This window comes from Acanthochromis polyacanthus, chromosome 5 (assembly GCF_021347895.1).
Source record: "Acanthochromis polyacanthus isolate Apoly-LR-REF ecotype Palm Island chromosome 5, KAUST_Apoly_ChrSc, whole genome shotgun sequence".
Taxonomy (NCBI): Eukaryota; Metazoa; Chordata; class Actinopteri; family Pomacentridae; genus Acanthochromis; species Acanthochromis polyacanthus.
The window spans coordinates 24,060,902-24,085,894 of NC_067117.1; the positions used below are offsets into that span (position 1 = coordinate 24,060,902).

Below are 24,993 nucleotides of genomic sequence, written 5' to 3' on the forward strand. Positions count from 1 at the left end.
CTCTCGAGAAATTTAACTCCAGTAATGCATCCTGGGAAGTCTGCTTAAATGCTGGTTTATTTTCTTATGAACTGACTGTATTTGCCTGAATGAACTCTCAGCTATTCATCATTCAACTCATAAATTTAAGATCAAAAAGGCCTGAAGTCACAAGAACCAAACACAAATTCAACTATTTAAATTCAGTTAACTAAAAATTAATACAACCTATAAATTAATTAACTATAAAAGATGAGTTGATCTGACAACATTCCTTTAAGATGTTTTATGTTGTAGAATTTAATCACAGTTGTTTTTAACATTTACAGCTGCTGGGAACTTCTCAAATCTTGTCCCAACCATCAGCAGCCATCAGCTCCTCAACAAATCAAAATATTTGATGCCCACAAAGCAAGTGAATGCCATAGGAGGTCGACAAAGTATTTTTAGAAAGCCTTTGTAATCTAATTTGCAATCTAATTAAAAAATAACGATAAACAGAAACTGGGGTCAATCTGAAGTCTGAAAAACTAAGAAATAAAAACCCCTGTTTCACTGCAGACGAGCTTCTGGAAGATATATTATACTTTGGAGTGGCGATGATGTGTTCTGCTATTCAGCAGCTCCAGCACAAAAATCATCTTTATTGAACAGTTATCAGGAGAAAAGCTTTCCTGCATCTTCACCACAACATTAATATGTGCAGATGAGTGTCAGAACAAGCTGGATGCATTTTGGAAACAGCTCCCAGTTTGGAAAAAAAGTGATCTGACTTTCAGGAAAAAAAATCACGTCTTTAACTGTTAAACATGAGGGTGGATGGATAATAATGGGCTTGATTTGCATCCAGTGGCACAGTAGACATTTTGCTGGTAGAGGGGAGGAATGGATTTAGTTAAATACCATCAGCTTCTAGAAGCACACATCACAGGATCCATAAAAAACGCTGAAGATGACAAAATGACGCCTTCTACAACAAGGTTTCCACACACACTTAAAGATCCACAATACACGTGCTTACCTTACTAAACCTTAGATGAGTTGTTTTTCCTTTCACTTGTTCATATCTGCATAAATCCAAATGTGTTGTGCCCTCCACATAACCCTTGCCATAAGGTCGTTGACGTGAATTCGAGACTCAAAGGGATGGTGAAAAGTCCAGTGTTCTAAGGTGAACTGTCTTTATGCAAAGATTAAAGGTGCCTTACATCCCTCAAATTCCATTAACTGCAGCTGTTACTATAATGGAGCCATGGATCCCCACTTGTCCACCAAAGCTGCTTTAATGCTGGACTGACCTTTCATGCTCATCTCAATCCACACATTAACCTATAATGGGGTTGGGCTGAACTTAGGAGTCAGATGCACATGCAATTGTCATCCCCGCAATAGATGACAATATGGCACAAACACACACACACACACACACACACACACACACACACACACACACACACACACACACACACACACACACACACACACACACACACACACACATATACAGACAAAAGCAAATTCAACCCTTTAACCATGAAACAGCCCTAAGGGATGCAAAAAAAACCAAAACAAGGATGAGCCAAATTACCCTTGGTTTTCCAAAAGTCCTCAATCAAACAAACATTACACACACTCACGTACACACACTCACGTACTCACACTCACACACCCTAATTTGTGCTCTTTACCTGACATGGAATCATTGCACCTCAAAGTCTAATCCTAACCCAATTAGAACCACATTACCTCTTAACCCTCATTTAAATGGTTCATTTTGTGGTCCACCATATCTCCACCGGACACCAATTAAAAAACGGCACAAAATGGTGCATAAAATTTCCCCAGAATGCCAGAAATTAAATGTCTGATGCTCAAGATTTCTGGGTGAACATCCCCAGACTCTCAGTGTTCAAACGCAACTGATCCTGCACATTTTAATTTCCCACATTGACAACTGAAAATGAAAAATTATTCCCCCCTGCATCCGCAAGTAAAGATTTCTCATACATTCATCTCTACACTGCTATAGATTTTCAGAGACAGAAAATATAGATTACTGAAGGATTCAGTGAGATGATAATAAGGACTCAAATTTTCCATAAATGTGTTGGTCAACGTTCCTTTCACTAAGTGGATGGAAATCAGCTTCCCAGCCAGATTATTCTGGCATTTTGTGTCTTCATCCCATTAGCTAATAGCTTTAATTACAGTTTAAGATAAGTTTATTGCTTTCCTGTGGATTATTACTGCCAAGTGTCACGCTGCTTTGTAACTTGACTGTAACCTAATCCTATCACAGGTCTCCAAAGCATATGTATAAAAGCTGAAGTCAGACGTGTGGCATCGGCCACCCGAGGAGGTTGCAAGTGACGAGAAAGACGGACAACTGAGGACCTCCTTCTCAGATCAGAATGGCAGAGGAGTGGGGAAAACCAGTGTTTGCTGCCCGGCGGTACAATGAAGAGACAACAAGGGGATCTGCCTTTACTTACACAAACACCAATCACACCAAAGGTAATGGAAGTTTATTTTTTGTTTGGTAGAATTTGATGGGAATGTTTGTCATATGAGGGACTTGTCCACAAAATGAAAAAATGGTTCAAGAACCTGCAGTAGAGGACTCAAAGATTACTCAGAGAAGAGACAATATCATTTTATTGATAAAAGATCAGAGTTGGTTGTAGTTTGAATAGACAGCAAAAATCTAAAGGGCAGCATGGCAAATGTACTGAAATTTTTATTTTACTTTCAGAAACAGACAAAATTCTGCTTCAAAGGATCTTTCAGCATTTTCTCCCATCCATCCATCCATCCATCCATCCATCCATCCATCCATCCATCCATCCATCCATCCATCCATCCATCCATCCATCATCTTTACCCCACCTAATCCTTAGTAGATTCACAGGAGGCTGAAGTATATCCCAGCTGACTTAAGGCTAAATCAGGGACAAACAAAGACACTCACATCTATGAGCAATTTAGATTTATCAGCTAACCTCATCATATTTTTGCACACTGGGAGGAAACCATAGTACCCGGAAAAAACCCACGCAGGCACAGGGGGAACACGCAAACCTCATGCAGAAAGATCCCAGGCCCAGGCCGGGACACTAACAGGGGATTCACAAGGCAACGGTGCTAAACACCAACTTTAACTATAACATGTATTATTTTACAGCACTCTTTGAAAAGTATACTTGTGTCTAATATTTATTACAAGACAGACGGCATATTCCAATTATTTACACTGTATTTACCATCACGTACATTAGCTTGTGCTCTCTCAAAAGGTAATACTTTGACATGGTGAGACCACACGAAACCAAACTGTGAAACTTGTTTTTTTCAGATCCCTTTGAAGGTCCCAACTACCACATTGCTCCTCGATGGGTTTACAACGTTGCCACAGTCTGGATGTTTTTTGTGGTCGTATTATCGGTCTTTACCAATGGCCTCGTCTTGGTGGCCACAGCAAAGTTCAAGAAACTCCGTCATCCTCTAAACTGGATCTTGGTTAATCTTGCCATCGCTGACCTTGGAGAGACAGTCTTTGCCAGCACCATCAGTGTGTGCAACCAGTTTTTTGGTTATTTCATTCTCGGACATCCAATGTGTGTCTTTGAGGGTTACACTGTCTCAACCTGTGGTAAGCAATTTTTTATCTTTGATGTAACTGTGTTTAAAAGCATTTTTTAAAAGGAGAACATTCCTACATTTAAGTTAAATGAATGTGATGCATCTTTGCACAGGTATTACTGCTCTTTGGTCCTTGACTATCATCTCCTGGGAGAGATGGGTGGTTGTGTGCAAACCTTTTGGAAACGTTAAGTTTGATGCCAAGTGGGCCACTGGTGGAATCGTGTTCTCCTGGGTCTGGGCAGCAGTATGGTGCGCTCCCCCCATGTTTGGATGGAGCAGGTAGTTCCTTGTTTTTGTTATCACACTGATTTGCAAAAGATTCTTCAGTGGCAATGGAAGCTGAACCCTGGTTAAACTTCGTCTCGCGTCAGGTACTGGCCTCATGGACTGAAAACTTCTTGTGGACCTGATGTGTTCAGCGGGAGTGATGACCCTGGAGTCCAGTCCTACATGATTGTTCTCATGGTCACATGTTGTCTTCTTCCCCTGGCCATCATCATCCTGTGTTATCTTGCAGTGTGGTTGGCCATCCGTGCTGTAAGTTATTCCACTTCACAGTTTTATACTTCATGAGCAGACACCAGCCTGGCAAAATCTGACACTTCTGTTTCGTCGACCACAGGTTGCCATGCAGCAGAAGGAGTCAGAGTCCACACAGAAAGCTGAGAGGGAAGTATCCAGGATGGTCGTGGTCATGATCTTTGCTTATTGTCTGTGTTGGGGACCTTACACATTTTTGCCTGCTTTGCTGCTGCCAACCCTGGGTATGCATTCCATCCTCTGGCTGCTGCCATGCCTGCATACTTTGCTAAGAGCGCCACCATCTACAACCCAATCATCTACGTCTTCATGAACCGACAGGTGGGTTCAGGTCTCCACAGTCATCAGCTTACCATGTCAGATGTGTTTAGTGTCTATTTTTGACTTACTTTTCATTCTTTATCCATCAGTTCCGCACATGCATCTTGAAGCTTTTTGGCAAAGAAGTGGAGGATGGTTCTGAAGTGTCCACATCAAAAACAGAAGTCTCCTCTGTGGCTCCTGCATAAACCTCCATGTTCTTCGTTTTGGGGAAGAAAAAAAACTTGGAGCTGTTTTGATTTGCACAATAAATGTGTTGAGTTTTTTTTCTCAGTTTTCTTTCTATTTTTTTTTTTTTTTTTTGAAATATAGCTTTCCTGCAAATGGAAAACAAAAAGGGCATACAAAAAGGAAATCATTCATTTATTAATGGTCTTTAAAAAATAAAATAAAATATATCAAGCATACTTGAAGTCTTTGCTGTGGTGATTTTTAGAACTGTGAGTGCAGAGATTGTTCGACAACCAGTAGTGTCAGTTTTATTGTTATGAAACAGACCATGCAAACATTTTCATTCTCTTATAAAGCAGCTATCAAACTTGTACAATAGAAACAGGATGTGATAGCTTGATTGAATTAGGAATTTGTTGTCCTCGTAGTGAGTTCAAGGTTATGCTTGTCTTGACTTCATGCTCAACCTGAGAGTTACGTGAGATGAAAACACAACATGACATTCATGATTAAAACCAAAATCTGTTTAGTTAACATGCATTGGCTGGAGAAAAGACACAAGTATATCATGACATACCATATCCATGATTTTAAAATAGAGGTGACTCCAAAAAAATATGATTATTCCACTATTACTACTGAAGGTTAAACTAAATCATCTGTCTGCCAATACTGATAGTTGCCCAAAGCGTCAAATGTAAAGAGTTCAGCTAACCCTGCAGTAAAAACTGACATTTTTTTAGTCTATTTCAGTGCAATGCTCTATTTGTAACAGCCACAGAAACAGTTTTTTTTTTAGAAAAGATAAAGTTCTAATGAACCCATATCATGCTGATTACCCAACATCAAACAACAGACAGAAAAAATGGCAACTAGTCAGTCAAGAAAGGTCCTAACGACCAAGAGAGTTTTCATAAATGTGGAGCTTGTTATTATAGAAAAACACTGATCATATTTACATCGATAGCATGTGCCAGATTGACCATTGCACATGTACAACCATGCAGGAGCATGAATGTGCACAGAACAGACTGGAATAGTGTTGACAGAGTCAGTTGTACGAGGTTAATTTGTAATTTAAATTGTCCATCGGTGTGAATGTGAGTGTGATTGTTTGTCTCTATATGCAGCCCTGTGATAGACTGGTGACCTGTCCAAGGTGCCCCCTGCCTTTGCCCTAAGTTGGCTGGGAGAGGGCCCCTCCCATTCAGATTTGCACATATTCAAATTCTCACTTCAACTTCATTTCGTACAATACAGGTGCACAAGTATGTTTTGCACTTAGTGTGCTGCAACAATAGGTGCAAAATGTGAGCGTGTCAGTGCTGAAATATGTGACTTGTAGAGAAGGATTTGTGCACCTGTAAATATGATTTGTGCACCTGTAATTACGATTTTGTGAATGTGTATTTTTGTGTTGTATTTGTGGGAAGAAAAATAATCGACACATACAAGAAATTATTTTACAAGTACACAACTCATAGAGTGTGGGCTATCAGATTTGCTGATACACATACAAATTCAATGTACACAACTACAAATTCGATGTTACAGGTGCTCAAACATTTTGCACCTGAAATACCTTCATACCCCTGCGACCCTAATGATGATCAAGCAATGTATAGATGGATGGATGGACTTAAATCCACAACCAAATTAAGAATTTAATATTAACCACATGGCAGCTAAAATTTATGGGTATAGCTGTACCATAGTGTCCCCATTATACAAGACATCTTTCAAGTAAAACATCAGCTTACTGCTGATTAGCTAAAACTGTGACCTCTGGTGACCTTTTAAATTTCAGGCGAAAGCTGGGAATTTCAAATGCTACATGAATGGGGACAACATATCAAATCTTCTTGAACTACATAACAATGGCTTAATTACATATTAATAAGACAGAAAATGTATTAATACAACACAAAAGTACTAACATGAATACAATTAGATGGAAATAAAGGACAAAAAAATGACATGTATGCAGATAATTAAGTTCCAAGATCCATCCACTTCATATGAATCTCACGCAAAGCTCTTAACAATGCTGTGAGAGGGATTCCTGCTGGTCATGAACTTGACAGAACACTGACAAGGCAGATTACAACATGACACAAGCTTTTGTAAATCTGTACTTTCTCCTCAAGTGATCTTTCATTCCGGAGAGATTAAAGGGTTACGACACAGACATGCAAACATGCAAACATGCCAGACTTTGGTGAGCCATTCAGTTTCATGTAATGGCCTTATGTGTTCTTCTAATCTGATTTGGTGTGTAGCAACAAGAAAAAACTTGACCTGCATTATTGAGGGCATTCACAGGTTACCTCGAGGAACATGGATTCTTACGAGTCCATGTGAGAATCTTGCCAGCCTTCAATCTTTGCATTTGCTGCCAAACCACAGTGGTTAAGAACAATTAGCGACTTTTGAGAATCATGTGACAGCTATGGGTCTGGGTTTATTTTGTTTTTGGTATTCAGAAGAATCTTCCTTACAAAGGTGGTTCCATTTGAAACTCAACAGATCGTGGCGTGTTGATCATTTTCCTCTTTGGAGCTCTCCCACTATGTTTCGTTGATCTGATTGGTTGAAGCCAGCTTAGGGTAAATAATAAGCAATGCCTGCCGGGTTTTCTCATAAACCATATGGTCCGTCACCTTAACTCACAGATCCAGAACAAAGAGAAAGTGTTTTGGCTGCTCGTACCCTTGAAAGCATCCTCTAATGCTTTAGTGTAAATTCAAAGTGCACGTTAAGTCAAACAAAAAGGTATAGTTTATGAAATTCAATATATTTTGGTATTCTTTGGAAACTATATAATCATTACTACCACAATCAAGTTAGCCTTCGCTTAAAACAATAAAATCTATTTTTCATTTAAAATAAAAGATTAAAATTACAGCTTTGCATTAATAAAACAAGCAAAAACTCATGAATAGATGCATCACAGCCCTTTCAAAGTTAAGAGCAAGATTTTCCAATATTAAAAAGAGAAAATCAAATGTTTATTTAAGAAAGCATTGGTGACAGTGGCAAAATGCTGGCAACGGAGAGAAATATAGAACCTTTAATGTGCAAAAAAGGTTGAAGTCCCATCCAGTACACCAGGTTAGGAGCCAGGTAATTTAGATACTGTGTCAGATTTTTTATTTCTTTACTCATTTTCCACATTGACAACAGTCACATTCAGACAACATAGCATGAAGCATTTTAAAAAGACAACATAAGTTATGCAAGCACATTAAATTAGGGGAAATTAGTTATGAAATAAAAACACTGCTTTAAGAACAGCTTTTTTATATTTAATTAGAGGAAAATAATACGGAGGATTAAAAGGTATATAAATAATTAGACGCCTTTCATTAATTATATAAACAGTCGCTAGTTTTAAATTTCAAATGTTATTTAGCGCACTTTTATTTTGACATTTAGCCGGATTCTGTTGGTAGCCACGTCTGCGCATGTCCACTCTTGCAGTACACGTGAAGTCCTCGAAGAACTCGGCTCTGATGTCGTGATGTCGAAAGCTAGTACGTATTTATCTACTCTAACTAAACGTTTTAACTCAGTGAGTCAGTACTTACGCTATAGAACCGTCTAATTTTGTCGTTTTCTGTATTTTACAGAACAGAAACGCGCCAAACGTCTCGGCTTCCTTGGAAAGTTTAAGGTAAGTGCTACCCAGCTAGTGTTACCAGCAGCTGAGAGACAACACTTCACTTGTTATGCGTTGGACAGTGTTGTAGCAGTGTTGTAAAAGCATGTACTGCCAAGAAACATCATTATTAGGACAGCAAGACAACATAAAACCCTGAAGGTAACGTCAGCAGCTCCATGTTAAGCAATATTGTATTGGACATGAGGACTGAGTGGTACCTTCAGGGACATTTTGTCATTTCCCTTCACCGCCGCAGTAAAGCAAACACTTAGTAAACTGGACAAAGTTCATAAATTAGATACTGTCAAACCTGTGTGTTATTTAAGCATGCACTACATAATAGACAGACTTATTTTCATGTACAGTATTATCAGACTTTACTTGATCTGCTACATTTTTTAAATCTGGTGCTTCGACTCGCAAATGTACCATTTCTGTGAGATACATCTATTTACTCTCAGTTCACTTTCTGTTTATCCGTCTGTTTCGTGTCATTTAGTGTACAGTTTACATTTGGTTACTTATGTTATTTTATTTATTTGTTTATTTGTTTTTTTTCTTAGACACTATTCCTTAGCATCCACTTAGGCACTTCTCACAAACACTTTACATTTTGTACTTTGTATTCTTTATGATTTCCATTTAACTACTAACCTCTGTGTAATTATGTATATGTTGCTGTCTAAGTGTTTAAGTGCATACATGCTACTTACAGATTCGCAAAGACACCATGTGTTTTAAAGCTTAACATTTAGACATCTAATGGCTGTAGGATAAACAGTTATATTTACACATCTGAGTCCTTGTCAGGCACATGCAACTTTGCAGGCTTCAAAAGTGTGTTAAAGTGATGACAAATGGGAGCTTTTAAAGTGCAACTCTCTCTGTGACAGCTCACCTGTCTGATGTAAAGAAAAGAACACAGTGTGATGTGCCCTTAGATCCTGAACGATACTGATCTTTTCTCCAAGTTGGGGGTTTATAAGTAATTATTGAAGTTACTGGCACTGTTGTTCCACGTGCATAAATGCTCTCTTGCTTTGGAGATCCACATTAGGATCCTGCTGCTGGGATAAGGTAAGTCCTTTATTTCTCCCCACGCAGGGGGAAATTCACATTGTTCCAGCAGCTTATGTAGCAATAAACGTAGTAATAGAAACAAAATAATAATAAAAATAGTAGTACAGGGATGAGAAATAAAGGTGAAGTAGTACAGTATTGACACACTCTACGACAATGCAATATAAAGTGGCTTGAAAAAATGAGTTTAAAAAGTGCAAAGATGTAGCAGTGCAAGAATGTCTGTGCAAATGTTATGGTTTGGGGTGATCTGATATGAGTCCAGTTTATGTTAACATCAGCCAGTGATGCTGATGTTATAAAGTCTAACAACAGATGGAATGAATGACCTGCGATGAACTCAGAGGAAAAATCTCCACTAAATAAAAAAAAAAACTTCAGCTTTGTTTTGTGAACAAAAAGCATGGTAAATAATCATCCATGGTGACTATCATTAGTCTGAACTATTAGTCTCTATTTTTACTTTCAGTTATATTTTATTTTGTAGGCATCTCAGTTTATTGGCTGATAGATGTGAAATGTCTTTTGTCTTCTTTGTGATGTTGTTTTGTTTGTATCGGTGCTGAAATGTAGAGCAAAAAATCCGCCTTAAATCAGTTCACACAGCTCAATGTACCATTGATTCATTTAAACTTCTTAGTTCATTTTCAAAGTGTCACAGATGTGCTTAGTGTACTAAATCGAATCCTAAGCTATCCAAGTTGTATTCTGGTGCTTTATAATGAACTAACATACAGTTAATTATCTCATCATATGTTTTTTACAGACCAAAGATGGACGAAAGGGCGATGCTTCCGGGCGGACAAAAGGTTCTGACCTGTCAGCAGCTCAGCAGGTCAAAGACCACAGAAAACCAGAAGAAATCCGGAAGCAAAGGGTAAATCTTTAAACGTCATGTCTGTACTAGATTTAAATGCACAATGTTTATTTTATATTGACGTGAACCCATCTCTCAATTCACAACTTTCCTGATCAGCTTCAGGAACTCCAAGAGAAGCAGAAGTTGTCCAGAGAGCGAGAGCTGATGAAGAGGAGGAATCTGCAAAGCTTTCAGAATGACATCCTACAGCGACAAAGAGAGTTTGAGCAGAGGGTACGTATCACCCTATTTAGGACGCATGTTAGAATAAATGCTATTCGATCTGCTGCTGTAATGATTTGTCGTTTTCTTTGTGCTTGCAGGAGACAGAAATGCAGAGTTTGGAGAAACATGTAAACTTTGAAAATGAAAATTCAAGAAAAGCATATTACAGAGAATTTAAAAAGGTATGTAGCTGCTCTGTGCCACATATTGGTGTATTCCTGTTGAGCATTACAACCAAGGACATGTATAGAAAAAGTGATCATTTATTTCATTTTAAGGGCAATGAAAACAATCATTAACTATTTACGAACATGAATCGATTTTCTGCATTCTAAAGCTCTGTTCCTTCAGCTGTCTTATAAATATTATGGATCAGAGTTGAGTCAACATTTTTTTTGGGTGATTTTATTTGTTTGTTAGGTGGTGGAGGCTGCAGATGTGATTTTGGAAGTTCTGGATGCCCGTGACCCTCTTGGCTGCAGATGTCCTCAGGTGGAACAGGCAGTCATTCAAAGTGGAACGAACAAGAAAATAGTTTTAGTCCTTAATAAAATTGGTAAGAAAACAAGCAACAAAATAGATACAAGTGTTAATCATCCCGTCAAATATTCATTGGTTTTACTTTCATTGTAGATTTGGTGTCAAAGGAAATTGTGGAAAAGTGGATTAAATATCTTCGTAATGAGTTTCCCACAGTGGCTTTCAAAGCATCTACTCAGCAACAGACTAGGAACTTGGTATGTAGTGAACAATGTATGTTTTAATGGTTAAAAGTGCAAATAAAGATTAGAATAGTATAATAGTTCTTTAAGTTTGTTAAATGTTTGTTTGACTTGAGCCCGAGTTATCATTCCATGTTTCCTGCAACAGAAACGCAGCAATGTGCCCGTGACACAAGCCACCGCAGAGCTTCTTAGTAGCAGCGCGTGCATCGGAGCCGACTGCTTGATGAAGCTGCTCGGAAACTACTGCCGCAACCTGGATATAAAGACAGCCATCACTGTTGGTGTCGTAGGTAAGAGCCACATCCTTTAAATGTCTGCAGAGGCTACAGAGCAGCATGTCAGCAGCTACACACTGTCCATGTCTACAGAGAATGAGATCAGGCAAAGCGCTGACAGTAGATCGAACATGTTTTTGAGTCCCATGGAGCCCAACACACAGTCATTGTAGTCACATGTAAACAGACTTAAAACCTAAAATGGCAACCACAAAGCACGAGTAAAATGCAACTTAATTAATACCCTGTGTAGACAAATGACCATTATGTGAGACTTTTCCTCTTTTGTAATGTAAAGAATTTTGCCATTTCTACTTTGCAGGTTTTCCAAATGTGGGAAAAAGTAGCTTGATCAACAGTCTGAAACGAGCCCGAGCTTGTAATGTTGGAGCTACACCTGGTGTCACAAAGTAAGAAAATGTTTCGTACAATGACTTACTCCATGTACTCCTTGCACTTAAACTTTTCTTCCTTCTGGCCTTCCTTAAAGCTGGATCAGCATCCAGCCACGTGGGTAATTGAACAGAGAAAAAAAAACATCTCAAGTTTAATCTTTTCTTTTCTGGTCTTCATATTTACTGAGTCATGTAATTAACAAACAGAAAGCCTCAGGGAATGCAGTATTTTTCTGTCATAACAGTACTGTGGGGTAAATGCCAACAATTTATGACAGCTACTTTTTTGAATAATTATGCGATTGTTTGGTCTGTTAACTGACTGAAGTAAGCGGAAAAAGGTCCCAAGCAATATGTGTGTCAGCAACAGATAAGACTTTCTTAGAAACTTGGGAAAACTAACAAATATTTACCTTTTTACTTAAAAATAACTCTGGTGCTTATTCAGTTATTGCCGCCACTGCCTCGGGAGATAAATCTCTCCGCGGCTTTGCTGATAGTGTTTTTGGGGGATTTCAGGTGTCTTCAAGAGGTACATCTGGACAAACACATTAAGCTTCTGGACTGTCCTGGCATCGTCATGGCAACATCAACGACTGATGCAGCGATGATCCTACGAAACTGTGTGAAGATCGAGCAGCTCGTAGATCCGCTCCCACCTGTCGAAGCCATCCTTCGACGGTGCAACAAGGCACAGGCATGACATGGCACCAGCAGTTTGTATTTTGGCGAATTTGTAACTCACAAAACGCCGTGACATCAGTTCTGTTGGACTTACAGATCATGGAGCACTACAACGTCCCAGACTTTCACACAGCTCTGGAGTTTTTGGCGTTGCTTGCTCGGCGGCAAGGCAAACTAAGAAAGGGCGGACTGCCTGACAGCGATAAAGCAGCTAAAAGTGTATTAATGGACTGGACAGGGTCAGTAAAAGTTAAGATTTTCAGCCTTTTACAAATGAGAATTCAGCAGTATTTCTTATGTGCTGTGTGAATTTCACCATGTTTTTTTATTCAGGGGGAGAATCAGCTACTTCACCCATCCTCCAGAAACACACACTCTTCCTACACATGTCAGCGCTGAGATTGTCACAGAGATGGGTAAAGCATTTGACTGGGATGAGCTGGAAAAAGGGAATCAGGAGGTTCTTGCAGGTAAAGTGAGCCGAAAACCTACAGAAGTGGCCTGACCCTTCACAATGCTTTTGTTTATAATTACATACCTGCAAACAAGGAAACAATCAATGTTTTTAGTGTCAGCCACAACATTCTCATGAGGTGTCATCTGAAGCAGTTTCCTTCCATGGCCTCGGTGAGTGTGGCGATCAAAACTTGTGGTAACGTCTTGTTAGGAGGCTACAGTACAGCCCAGCACTGGTACAAGCTAGTTTAAGAAAAAATGTCATGGGCAGGTCAGATCTAAAGTTTAAAAAAACAAACTAAAAATGTTTTGCAAAAGGATTAATAGTCTACCGTCCACCTTTTGTAACGAATAGAAAAATGTAAACAAGAATAGATTAAGAAATGTAATTATTTACAGGAGCTGAACGTTATGGTTAAAGAAATCAAATATCAATAAATTGTTCAGTTGTTTATCTGAGGGGCTTTGTTCTCATGTTGGAATCTCAAAATGTTCCAAAAAGCTTCATTTGGGTCTTCAAATGACTAAAATGTACTTCCATTGGGAAATGCCCTAATTTTGTATCATAATAGAATCACTGAAAAATAACACTGTAGTAATATTAAACTATGAGCTTGTGCACCATGGGCTCATGACATTAATGTTGCATTTTGAGTGCATGGTTCTGTCATTTCTTTTCTGTGACACTAACATAGAAAGAGGTCATTGATCTGCTTTTTGGTGTGTTTTCAGAGTCATCATGTCCCGATGTCCAAATGGGATTCTGTATGGAAACCAGTGGAATGACACAAGGGGGTCAGTGTGACACACTGGAGATGGAAGCAGGGTCAGTGGAAGAACCAGAATTTAAAGAGGAAACGGAATCTATGGAGGACGATCAGGATCCAGAGGTGAGAAAAGACATTGTCCTTAGTTTTAACCGAACAGGATGTAAAATCTTTGGCTGTTGTATTTACATCCGACATTCTGTCCTGCTCAAAACAGTTTGGACCGATGACAGTGGAAATAAAATCACAGAAGAAAACTGACCTACCTGCAAGCGATGCTGCAGCCAGCGCTCCAGATCTGAAGGATATCCTGAATGTAGATCCTCTACAGCAGGGGCAGGCACTCCTGGCAGCCAGCAAGAAGAGGAAAAAGCAACAAAAAGAGCTGGTTTGTATAACTACTAGACTTAGTATGACACTGTCTATTGTTCTGGCTATCACAACTTCACATTTCTTTTTCCTAATCTTAAAAAAAAGCAAACAAAAACAACTCCATAACCTAATGGTAGAGCAGATCCAAACTGAAGCTAAAGTTGGAAAAAAAAAAAAGTTAAAAGACCACCCAAGTACTCTGGGGACTCCTTATGTGACTTCAGGGAAAAACTAACGCTCTGAAAGTTTCAGCTGGACAACTGAATAATCACCCTTTTCACTCTTCACGTTTACTAGGTCAGACCTAGCATTTCCATATCACTTTTAACGTGGCACAATTGCATGTATTACAAGCTAAAATATCTTTCAAATAAAACTTTACGGAGGATAATTCATTAGAGACTTTATGATTATTTAATGATACTTACCAAAAATATATGTAACTGTTTACAAAACATGAATAGTAGATGAGGTTTACTTTGTTGCTTGCAGCAGTTTGAGGGACTTTTTCCTCTCAGTTTATTAAATACTTGCAGTGAGCTACGCACATGGAGCAGCAGTGCCCTTTACTTCATTAATTACTTTGATCCTGTCTACATGTTGGGGATAATCAGGATTTAACAGCATGGAACACTGAACTTTTGTTCACCTCAGACCAGGTGGGCTGTGTCACACTGAGTCAGTTACAAGCTGCAGTTAAATAATTTGTTACATAGCAGTCGTCATCATCTCCATCCCGGCTGTCAGGATATTTTTATTTCACTGTTAGTAAAGTAGTGGTTAGATTATCATCAAACAGAAACAGAATTTTCAGGGATTATCACATCATGACTATCCAAAACTGTTAGTTATTTGAACAAACTGATACGCTGCTATTTGTTTGTTTAGATTTAATCTTTTGTTTATTAGTGTATTATTATTCACTTTGTATACAAGATGCTTCATGTACTGTCCAGTGTTAAATGAAAACAAATATCAAGAAGCTTTGAGAAATATTATTGTAAAAGTGATCCATGTGTGAATAACACAATACCGTCAATTTAACGGATTTTCCAAGAGCCATCACCACCCTGAACTCTCACATGTAAGAACCCAGCCAACAATATCATGTAAAATGTGCAATATACATCACTGTGTCTGCTGCTGCTCTATACTACCTCAGTATTCACTCTTTGTTTGTGACATTTATGCTGTATATTTGTAAATACAGACTGTTTGCACTACCTTTAAGATTTTTAAGACTTTTACCTTGCACCTTCTGCTATGTTTGCACTGAAAAGGAGAAGCTCTCCAATCTCGTTGTACACTGTATGACAATAAAGCACATTCTATTCTATTCTATTCTATTCTATTCTATTCTATCTAGGCCTTAAGTCAGCAAGAGCAAATAAAATGCCTGTTAGCGTGTGAAGGGGCACATGTAAACTTGTTAAAAGTACTGTAATGTCTCAGTATTATTGATTTGTTTTTCCTTTTGTTTCCTCTGCAGACAAAATTGCCACCAAACTCTCGGACACACTGACTTCTGCAATGGACTTCTCATTTTCAGATAGCTGATTAAAATAACATTAAAATAAAAGAAAATAAGAGTGCATTATTTGTGTTTTGTCTTTATTTGGTGTTAGTAGCTAATGTTTTATAGTATAATCTCTTCAGCCTTTCATTAGTTGAAAAGTGATGCAGATTTAATGTAGAATTTTCCTCTTTTCCGTCTGGCTTTTCCCTTCAGGAGTCACCACAGTGAATCATCTCCTTTTATCTAATCTTATCCTCTACATTCGCTTCTCTCACACCAACTGACTTCATTTCCTCTTTCACTACATCCATAAACATCTTCTGGGGACTTCCTCTAGGCCTCCTGCCTGGCAGTTCAAAACTTAGCATCCTTCTACCCAAATATTTACTACCCCTCCTCTGTACATGTCCAAACAATCTCAGTTCTGGCTTTATCTCCAAAGCATCCAACATGCACTGTCCCTCTGATGTAATCATTCTTGATCCTATCAATGGACTGAACAGCATAATTGCCAATCTCACCACCGTTTTGTACACCTTTCCTTTCATTCTTGGTGATACTATTTCCATACAACAAACCTGAAACTTTTCTCCACCCTTTCAAACCTGCTTGCACACACCAGTTAAAGCAGAATTTCAATTAGCTAAATTATATTCCTGTTCAGCCACAGTTTGCTTTTTTGGGAAAGAAAAACTCGGTATTATAAAATATGGCATTTTTTCATCCTCTAACCACACCGATTTTATATTTTAACACCACAGTATTTTTTTTCAGAGCTCCAGAGATAAAGCTGCATTGAGAAATCTGTGTAACATTGCAGCTGTCAACATCTTCCGGGTAACAGACGTACGATCACATCAGCTGGGGGCTGAGGTAAACAACACAAGCTAGCGACTCTTCAGTTTCTGTTCACCGACCTCGAAAAATGGCAAAGAAAGCGGAGGTCTTCGGGGATTTATGGCTGTGATAACGTTGAACACACAGACTTCCAAAGTACGTACGTTTACTCTAAGTTACCCTGCCACTTAGCATGAGCTTGTCGGGCAACCAGCGGATGCGAGCTAGCTAGCTAGCCAATTAGCTAAGCTTCCACTTCCTTTTTGTGTTTACTTTGCCGTAGCTGTGTCGCAATGAAACGACTCTGTCTTCAGCAAAAATAGCAAACATGTATACAGTTGGCTGCCGGTAGCTAGCTGTAAAATCAACGTATTGCGTGTTAATAGTAGTTATTGTTGATTTTTCACACTGCGGGCCCGTTAGCATCACTGAGCTGTCAGTGAAGTCAAGCTAACTCATGAGGCTACATCAGGGCTCGCCAAAAATAGAGATTACGAAAACGGCTAAAAGTAAGCTAGCAAGCACCCAAAGCAGCAGCTGCACATGTGACACCTGAGACTACTCAAACATTAGTGTTATAATAAATAAAATAACCCATTTGTCTGACAAGATACGATCACTTTTTTAGCGGACATTAGTACGTATTTTTACATAACTGCCCGCCCAGACGCGCTAATAACCAGCAGAGTACTGTGCAGACATGTACACCACTTGTCACTACATGTTTAGAATTGTGGGACTGCGTTTGTTTTGGACACCTAGTGAATGCACACAGTGTAATAATCCTTGTTTACCCAGAGAGTGAACATCACGAAAAGTCACTAAGAAGTCACGATGTGCAAAGTCTGAAATTTGTGTTTACGCAGACACAAAAAGACCAGCAAGATTGTGTAAGAAGCAGCACCCTCCTACAGTAAGTAGCAGGGGGAGACTTAGCGGCCTAAAGTTGAAAAACTGAGGGTATAAGACTGTTTTATGCACTGAGAAAGGTTGCAAGTGTTAGATTTGATAGATAGGTTGTAAGTGAGGTAGTCACTTTTGGTCAAGGGAAGTAGATGAGTAAACACTGTCTCTTAGAGTAAAAAATGAAACTGTGCCAGGCATAAACAACAGATGATAGGATGTACAGGCTGTAAGTGTTAAAAAATCATCACAAAGTAAAAACAGAAAACAAAGCCTGAAGAAGCATGAAAGATGAGAAATCTGAGTAACCAATTGAAACAAATGATATTATTATTGGTTCTCTAGAAGTTCCCCATGCTACTCAAAGACTCTAGGCAAGGGTTTCTTCGTAAATGAAGGACTGTCTGCTCACGAGACTTTTTACGAAGTTTGTGGATTTTACAGCAGCAAGTTAACACGAGCCATATGACTAGCAGATTACATCCGGTTGTCCCTTTTACCATCTTTGTCAGTTACAAGAATAAAACCACTGTCAGGAGCTAGATGACCTCATGTCTGACAGTATCTGTAGGATCATGTGGTAATATCAGCTGAAGGTAATTCAGATTCATATGCGGGCCTGCTGTATAAATGGGTGGATTGATTTTTGAGTATGTTTGTTGACAAGGACAGTATGATCAGTATCTGGTGACACCTTAGCAGTGGACATGGAGGGCATTATAAGCTTGTTGATTGTGTTGAGCAAGTTTTCTTGACTGTTGCTGGCTGACAGAAAAATACAAGAAGTAACATAATAGTCTTACTGATTTCTAGCCATGTTGCAAAATAAGAAACTTGAAGTGGTAAGTGATGAACATGCAGTGTACTGGATGCCCACTTCTGTCCAGTTTTTGGACTATTGGACTGCAATAGAAATTTGATGAGAGCAATGGTGCCCTGATTAGCTAAAGTAAGCAGTGTTTTTGGGCTGTTTTGAGCAGCAGGGTCTTACTTGGTGACAGTATTCAGAGCAGCAGGATGAGTTAACTCACTTCTTATATGCTCGCAAATGGTTGATTGTGATGATGCCCACCTAAAGTCTTATCATACATGGTCTTGTGCAGTTTTACTGCCTGGTTCTTAGATGTTTCCTGTGAGGAGTTGGTGTAGAAAAGCATCTGTGACACAGGATGTTGAATAGTAGATTAAGGCTGTGTCTTTTCTCAGACACCTCAGATTCAGATGATTGTGTATGTAAAATAACCAGTGGACATTAGACTGTAGTTTTGAGGGTATATTTTTTGGTCAGTGGTTTATACATAAGATTTCCAAAACCTTTTCTCATAACTTCTCAAAAAAGTTATGGGAAAAGACATGAAAGACTTTCATGTCTTAATTGAACCTCTTAATACTTCAGCTTTGAGTTCTGAAATTGTCTAGTTGTTATTCATTTTTTTTAGTCTTGCTGAGGTTCATGGAGTTTCATAATTTGTAATTTTAATAGTTGCAGGTGATATTTTAAAATGAGCATGTCAATTTATCCAGATTGTAATTTAAAGCATGGTGACTTCAGAATGTAATTAATCATTTATTTTAAAACAAATGCAACACTTCCACTGGAAATCTATTTTATGTATTATTAAAATAGTACAGTAGATAATGTCAAGGATTGACAAAGGATACTCAAAGACTCTTGAGTGTTGCAATGACAATACTGTGTCTGTTTTCCAGCTTCATCCTTGATCTGGTTCTGTCTCAGCCATGTCGTCACGTGTGTTGCTGCGGCAGCAGCTGATGCGAGAACAAGCTCAGGAGCAGGAGAGACGTGAAGCCCAACAGCAAGCTTCTGCTTCCCAGCTCCGGGCCTCTGACTCCACTCCAGCTATCTCTGTCACGATGCCCCCAAATGCTGCTCGACCGCCTCCGGCACAGGTGCCTGTGGAGGTGCTGAAGGTAAGAGAGTCCTATTTGCATCTTTATCACTTGTACTCTTTATCTAATGCAGTAGGTTTATGTCTGAACAAAAACCCTTAATAACTGTTTAAACGATCAGGTACAGACCCACTTGGAGAACCCGACCAAGTACCACATCCAGCAGGCCCAGAGGCAGCAGGTGAAGCAGTACCTCTCCACCACTTTGGGGAACAAGGCAGTCACTCAGACCCTGAGTGTGTCCCCAGTGCCACAGTCCAGTTCTGCCCCTGAAGTTGCCCCCACTGCCAGCAGTGCCCCCAACAGTCCTATGGCTCTGCTGAACATCGGATCCAATAAGGAGGAAGTATGGGAAACTCTTACTTAGACACAAGTGGTTTAAGTTCTTGTGTGGGAGTTTTCTTTTGCTGATACAGCAGATTACACAGCCTTGCTAGTAGTTGCTTTTTACTGCAAACCTACATTTTTGGGGAAGTTCAATGTTTTGACTTCTGCTCACTTCTTTCTTAATTACTTTTTGTTTGTGTTATAATAATTTTCCCAGAGGTCCCACTATAATGGCGCATGCCTCTGTTCATCGTACCCTTGCTGGCCTGTTGTCACAATAAGATGTTAAATACTGCAGCTGCAGTTAAAGCATGCCAGCATGTCTCTGTACACATCTCTCTCTTTGAAATTAGGTCTCTTTTAAGGTCTTCCATTGGGTTAAATGTTTTGTGTTAGCATGCAGACTGTAAAGACTACAAAACACAGTAGAAATACATGTTGATTACTGTCACACTAATTACTCTGTATTGGTTTCTCTCATCTGTTTCATCTAGATTGATGATGTGATTGACGACATCATTAGTCTTGAATCCAGTTTTAATGACGACATCATAACGTTGATTGACTCAGGTCTTCAGTTGCCTAGCACGGTAAGAAGAACAATGCTTTTATTTGACTGTAAATACTTCCCTTTTCAGATTTCCTCTGAAGTCTGCTAATTCTTCCTTTTAGTTGTACCCACACAGAGTAACACTGGGGATTTCAGGCAGCTCTGTCACACAAACTTTTTATACTTTGAGTATTGTCTCTGTGAATGGACGATCTCTTTCACGTGTGGAATTCTGAAGTTGTAGGAGTAAATATACACTTCTGGCACTAAGCTACTATTCATCACAAACGTGCTTCCTGGGCGGGGTTAAGCTATCGGAGGACACTAGACAAGGAGAAGCAAGACAAAGTGGATTATGCTCATAAAACATGCACTACTACATTAGCAACTAAACAGTAGAATAGCTAGAGCTTGCCAACATTTTGCTGCAGAACAAAAAATGAGGATTATAGTGATGCTTTTGGACGACAAGAAAAAGAAGCACAGTGAGGTAAATGGTTTTTCAGAATTTTGAAAGGGTATTGTTCAGCTTCACAATCTAAGAATGTAATATAGATGGTTGGATTTTGTGCTTTTCACACTAGAAATGTAGATTAAAAATGTTTTTGGAGCATTTCACTGATGAAACAGAAGCCCGCTGTGATTTCATTTTAAACTGAAAGAACTGGTTTGCTCTCAATTAAAAGAGGAATGGGGAAGACATATTTTTACCCTCCCATATTTTCAGGTTTGTAACTACTCAGTTCACTGACTGCATACACACATTGTGAAATGTCTTTTTTTTGTTCAGCTCCCAGGAAATCTGTTGGATGTCTACCATAGCCCTGGAATGGCAGCGCCTACTCTTACTGTCAGCAACTCCTGCCCTGCTGATCTTCCAAAAATTAAAAGGGAAATTACTGGTACTGTAACTGACTTTTCTTAACATGTCTTTATTATTTTTCTTTTAAATACACAGGATAACTTTTTAGATTGTTTACTATGAATGTGGCTTTCAGATGCAGATACCAAAGCACTAATGAAAGAGAGGCAGAAGAAAGACAACCATAACCTCAGTAAGTCAACCGTCTACTGTGTAGTTTCATATACTTAATATGTGACAGTTCACAGCAGCATCCTAATTAGATGTTCATGCACTTCCTGCCCGTTCATGCTCCATATCTACCAAATAATGCTTGTTTAGTGGCAGCTGATTGTTGGACGTAAACTTATGCGCCTTTGCTTTCCCTCTCTGCCTGGTGTTCTTGCTTGCCGACAGTTGAGAGGAGGCGGAGATTCAACATCAATGATCGTATAAAGGAGCTGGGTACTCTGATACCCAAGTCAAGTGACCCGTAAGTCCTGTTGTAGTTTAAAATAGAGTTATAGTGTCTGGATTTCAATAATTTGTCCCTGCAACTGTTGTAAAAATGTAATCTTGTCTTCTGTTTCTGTTGCGTTTGCTTTCTTTCTTGACATCACAAACATGACAGAGAGATGCGTTGGAATAAAGGCACCATTCTGAAAGCTTCTGTGGACTACATCAGGAAGTTACAGAAGGAGCAGCAGAGAGCCAAGGACATTGAGATGCGACAGAAAAAGCTGGAGCAAGCAAACCACAGCCTAATGTTACGCATCCAGGTCAGTATTTGCTTGTAATTTGACTTGTAATGACATTCATATCTGCCTTAAAACCACACTGGGGACTTTCTGACTACTTGTGGTGCTGTAGAGTAAATTATTTTTCGTGAGTAAATCCTCAAATTGCTTGTTTGTTGTGCTTCATGAGCAAACGGATCCACATTTACACCACAGAGTTCAATCACAGTTCTGCAGATTACAAAGTAAAAATGTGGTGGGAACTTGAATTTGGTGGTAAAGATTTGCTCTACTCAGTTGTGTTGTTGGAAGGCTACTACGGTAAGTCGGCCATCACTCTGTGATCTTGAGATATTGATGATGTTTCTAACAGCTTTCGTCTACCTCGCTTTTTAAGGTAAATTAACGTAAATGTGCACGTTGTAACTTGGCTGTGTGCAAAGACTGATGTCAGAGTTTTAAAAATCTGATTATTCAAATAAAACTCATGATTCAGTGGAGAATCCTTTGGTTTTAATTCAGCCCAGTTTATAACAGTCATGCAATCCCGTGTTCTCAGAAATGAAAAGAGAGGTACACTGATGTGAACAAAACCACTTTTGTTTGTACGATACTTCCTGCTGTTAAAGTAAACATGTGAGTTGTGTGTTGATGTCTGATGACAGTACAAGCCAATTCATGGTTTCTGCATGGATCCATGCGATGTAGATTTTATGACTTAAACTAGTCTGAGAGGGTCCATGAGGACAGTCTTTTTTTTCCTTTTTTCTTTGTTTTATCTTTTCATGTTGTCCATTCAAACATAAGAAATGAAGCAGCTCTTCTTCTTTCTGAAGCATGTCAGCATACCATGATTGTCGTATGGGCAGAGGCTCGTCTCTGCATCCATCTCGGTGTATAATGAGAATTTAAATTATAAATGGGGGATGTTAAAGTCTGATGTTTGCTTCCTTCAGTTCTCAATACGAAGTTGTCCCTTAGCAGCAGTACAGGTATAGATGCTTTGTTAGCGTCAGTCAGTTTCAATTAGGTCCTTCTTTTTTTTAGAGAAATATTTAATGTAAGGAAATGACTTTCACATGCAAAATGGATAGACTTCTGTCAAACATGGTGAAATGATAGGGTTGTCAGTTATGCATCTGTGCTGCTCTTCTTTGCAGGAACTGGAAATGCAGGCCCGGGTCCACGGCCTCTCGACCCCCACCAACATGTCCTCTGGTCTGGGCTCTGATCCCTCCCTGCTCCAGCAGCAGGCAGGCCCACAGAGCGGCCAGTCGCTGCCTCTCAACACAGGAGGAGCCTCCACCCACAACCTCCTCAGTCTGGGAGCCGTTGGACAGCCTTTGCCTGCCTCCTTCCTGTCCCCGCCCTCCTCAGACTCTCCTGCCGGAGTCACCATCAGCAGCCCGTTGGACCTGGGCAGCCTGAGCTTTGCTGAGCTCGACGACACCTCGGCCTCGGCGCTCTACCCCGATGTGGGTCTGGGGGACATTCTTATGGACGAGGGGTGCGCATTGTCGCCAGAGAGGCTGGCCGAGCCGCTGTTTTCTCCTTTGTCACCAGGTGCCTCTAAAACCAGCAGTCGCAGGAGCAGCCTTGAAATGGACGAGGACTTGTGATGAACTCTGTGTGGTCAGAGACTGTCTGTAGGGACAAGAATGTCAGGAAGTGCAGTCTATCCTTAAATAACACACATTCATTTATAGGACTATAGAACTGAACTTAAAAGGTAAACATAGTTAGAATTAAGAACAAAACTAACAAATGTCACATCAGAAGATGGTAAGTTCTTGAATTTTTTTGCCATACAGACCTAATTATTATTGTTCCTTTTTGGAGCCAGTCAGATAATTATGTCTGAGTTTATAGATGCAATCTTATTGAAATTAAATATTGTACATTAGGGGCATGGACCTAGCATTAAATAATACATTCTTAAATAGATTTCTTCAGAGATTTAAGAGGGATATTAATGTTTGCTTGAATTTATTATATGCTTATATTTGTAGGGAAGAAAGCTGTGAGGTTTATCATGACAACATTGGCATAACAAACTTATGAGATGCCAACAAAGTGTTTAGTTTTTTTCTTCGTCAACTGACTGGAATCAGGGTTTGTTAATAGCAGCTCATGCTCATCCGTGTTGAGTTGTTTCACCACCAGCAGCTACAGAAGGGATCTTTGTAAAGTGAATTGGCACATTGTGAAATATTTACTGCATAATGTATATAAGAGTATTTTATTTTGAGCAATTTTATTGCACCTTATTTGATGGCAGTCTATGCATTTTATGAGAGCTTTTGTCTGTTTTTATTACTATTACACACAGTGGACAGCTAATGCCCAGGTTGCATGTATTTGTAATAAACCTTCAAAGCAGTGGAAAATCACTTGCTGCTGCAGCTAGTTAGCCAAAGCAGGAATTCTTCCAGCGTAGCTACAAGTTACAAATCAGCGTTTTATTTTTGAATATATTCACTCAGTCAATGGAAACGTAACACCATGTGAGAAATGCAGAACAATTTTATCCTTTTACAATAGTACTGTTGTTCATTACATTGTTTTGATACCTGATAGTTTGATAAGTAGTTTCACCTGACTAATATCTGTGTTATCAGTGACTGTCTCCAGTAACAACGGTGATCACAGAGTGATTTTACCAGTTAGCATGTTCTAAGATTGTGTTTTTTTTTGTTTTTTTTTGGATGATCAAAAGTGATCTTATAATTCATTCAAAACTTACAGGTACTTTGCGCTTTTGAGCTAAAAGTAGCCCCACTCCATAGCTCAGTGTTGCTAACTGTGTTGTTTCTAGCTCAAAGTTAAGTACCTATGGTCAGCTTTTTCTGCTCACAACTAACTGCTCTCCAGAATATTAACCATCTCTTACACGGACGTTTTATGAGTGCTAATACTGACTGTTAACCATAAACAATAACATAAATGTCCTGTCCCTACAAGCTGGCTTTCAGAAGATTTTAACAAATAAATGATTTACATGGATTCGTGTCTAGATGCGTTTTTTTTCTCTGGCAGCAAGCGTCAGTGATAAAGCATTTGGGAGATTTCCATAGCGAGATCCAGGCACTCTGTCGCCTGGAGGCAAATATCGCAGACGGGACAGTCGCACACGAAGCAGCGAACACCCAGACACCCGCAGAGGTCGCAGTGGTTGGTGGCGTCCAGGAGGGGCTGCATGATGGTGGGTTCACAGCCACA

At 39.4% G+C, this 24,993-nt stretch overlaps 3 protein-coding genes across 5 annotated transcripts; all 3 read left to right on the forward strand.

The window, feature by feature from the left end:
• Positions 1 to 2,359: 2,359 nt before the first annotated feature.
• Positions 2,360 to 4,670, forward strand: LOC110947910 (red-sensitive opsin). Its single transcript, XM_022189242.2, is given in 7 exon segments — positions 2,360 to 2,493; positions 3,332 to 3,628; positions 3,732 to 3,900; positions 3,993 to 4,158; positions 4,244 to 4,352; positions 4,355 to 4,482; positions 4,572 to 4,670. Coding segments are annotated over 7 exon segments (1,071 nt in total). The 5' UTR covers positions 2,360 to 2,390.
• A 3,416-nt stretch (positions 4,671 to 8,086) lies between these two features.
• gnl3l (guanine nucleotide binding protein-like 3 (nucleolar)-like) lies at positions 8,087 to 15,746 on the forward strand. 2 transcript variants are annotated; one of them, XM_051948699.1, is made up of 15 exons: positions 8,087 to 8,186; positions 8,283 to 8,326; positions 10,161 to 10,271; positions 10,371 to 10,487; positions 10,577 to 10,660; positions 10,899 to 11,034; positions 11,112 to 11,215; positions 11,349 to 11,493; positions 11,801 to 11,888; positions 12,393 to 12,570; positions 12,654 to 12,796; positions 12,891 to 13,027; positions 13,746 to 13,903; positions 13,998 to 14,165; positions 15,638 to 15,746. In XM_051948699.1, the coding sequence occupies exons 1-15, from the start codon at positions 8,174 to 8,176 to the stop codon at positions 15,707 to 15,709; spliced, it is 1,698 nt and encodes a 565-aa protein (XP_051804659.1). In that variant the 5' UTR covers positions 8,087 to 8,173; the 3' UTR covers positions 15,710 to 15,746. The 2 variants fall into 2 exon arrangements, with proteins under 2 accessions (XP_051804659.1, XP_051804658.1); XM_051948698.1 differs by having other exon boundaries at positions 13,998 to 15,746.
• A 733-nt stretch (positions 15,747 to 16,479) lies between these two features.
• tfe3b (transcription factor binding to IGHM enhancer 3b) lies at positions 16,480 to 24,777 on the forward strand. Of its 2 annotated transcripts, none has more exons than XM_022189220.2 (9): positions 16,480 to 16,661; positions 19,119 to 19,340; positions 19,441 to 19,665; positions 20,141 to 20,236; positions 20,987 to 21,098; positions 21,195 to 21,251; positions 21,455 to 21,530; positions 21,669 to 21,816; positions 22,935 to 24,777. In XM_022189220.2, exons 2-9 carry the CDS (start codon positions 19,149 to 19,151, stop codon positions 23,391 to 23,393), a joined length of 1,365 nt encoding a protein of 454 aa, XP_022044912.1. In that variant the 5' UTR covers positions 16,480 to 16,661; positions 19,119 to 19,148; the 3' UTR covers positions 23,394 to 24,777. The 2 variants fall into 2 exon arrangements, with proteins under 2 accessions (XP_022044912.1, XP_051804404.1); XM_051948444.1 differs by having other exon boundaries at positions 16,541 to 16,661; positions 19,147 to 19,340.
• Positions 24,778 to 24,993: the final 216 nt, after the last annotated feature.

Coding starts and splice junctions, on each gene's coding strand:
- tfe3b (XM_022189220.2), top strand. CDS start 19,149: ATGTCGTCACGTGTGTTGCTGCGGCAGCAGCTGATGCGAGAACAAGCT. Junction 19,666..20,140: donor TCGGATCCAATAAGGAGGAA/GTATGGGAAACT, acceptor TGTTTCATCTAG/ATTGATGATGTGATTGACGA. Junction 21,531..21,668: donor ATACCCAAGTCAAGTGACCC/GTAAGTCCTGTT, acceptor CAAACATGACAG/AGAGATGCGTTGGAATAAAG.
- gnl3l (XM_051948698.1), top strand. Junction 11,889..12,392: donor GCTACACCTGGTGTCACAAA/GTAAGAAAATGT, acceptor GGGGGATTTCAG/GTGTCTTCAAGAGGTACATC. Junction 13,028..13,745: donor GAATCAGGAGGTTCTTGCAG/GTAAAGTGAGCC, acceptor GTGTGTTTTCAG/AGTCATCATGTCCCGATGTC.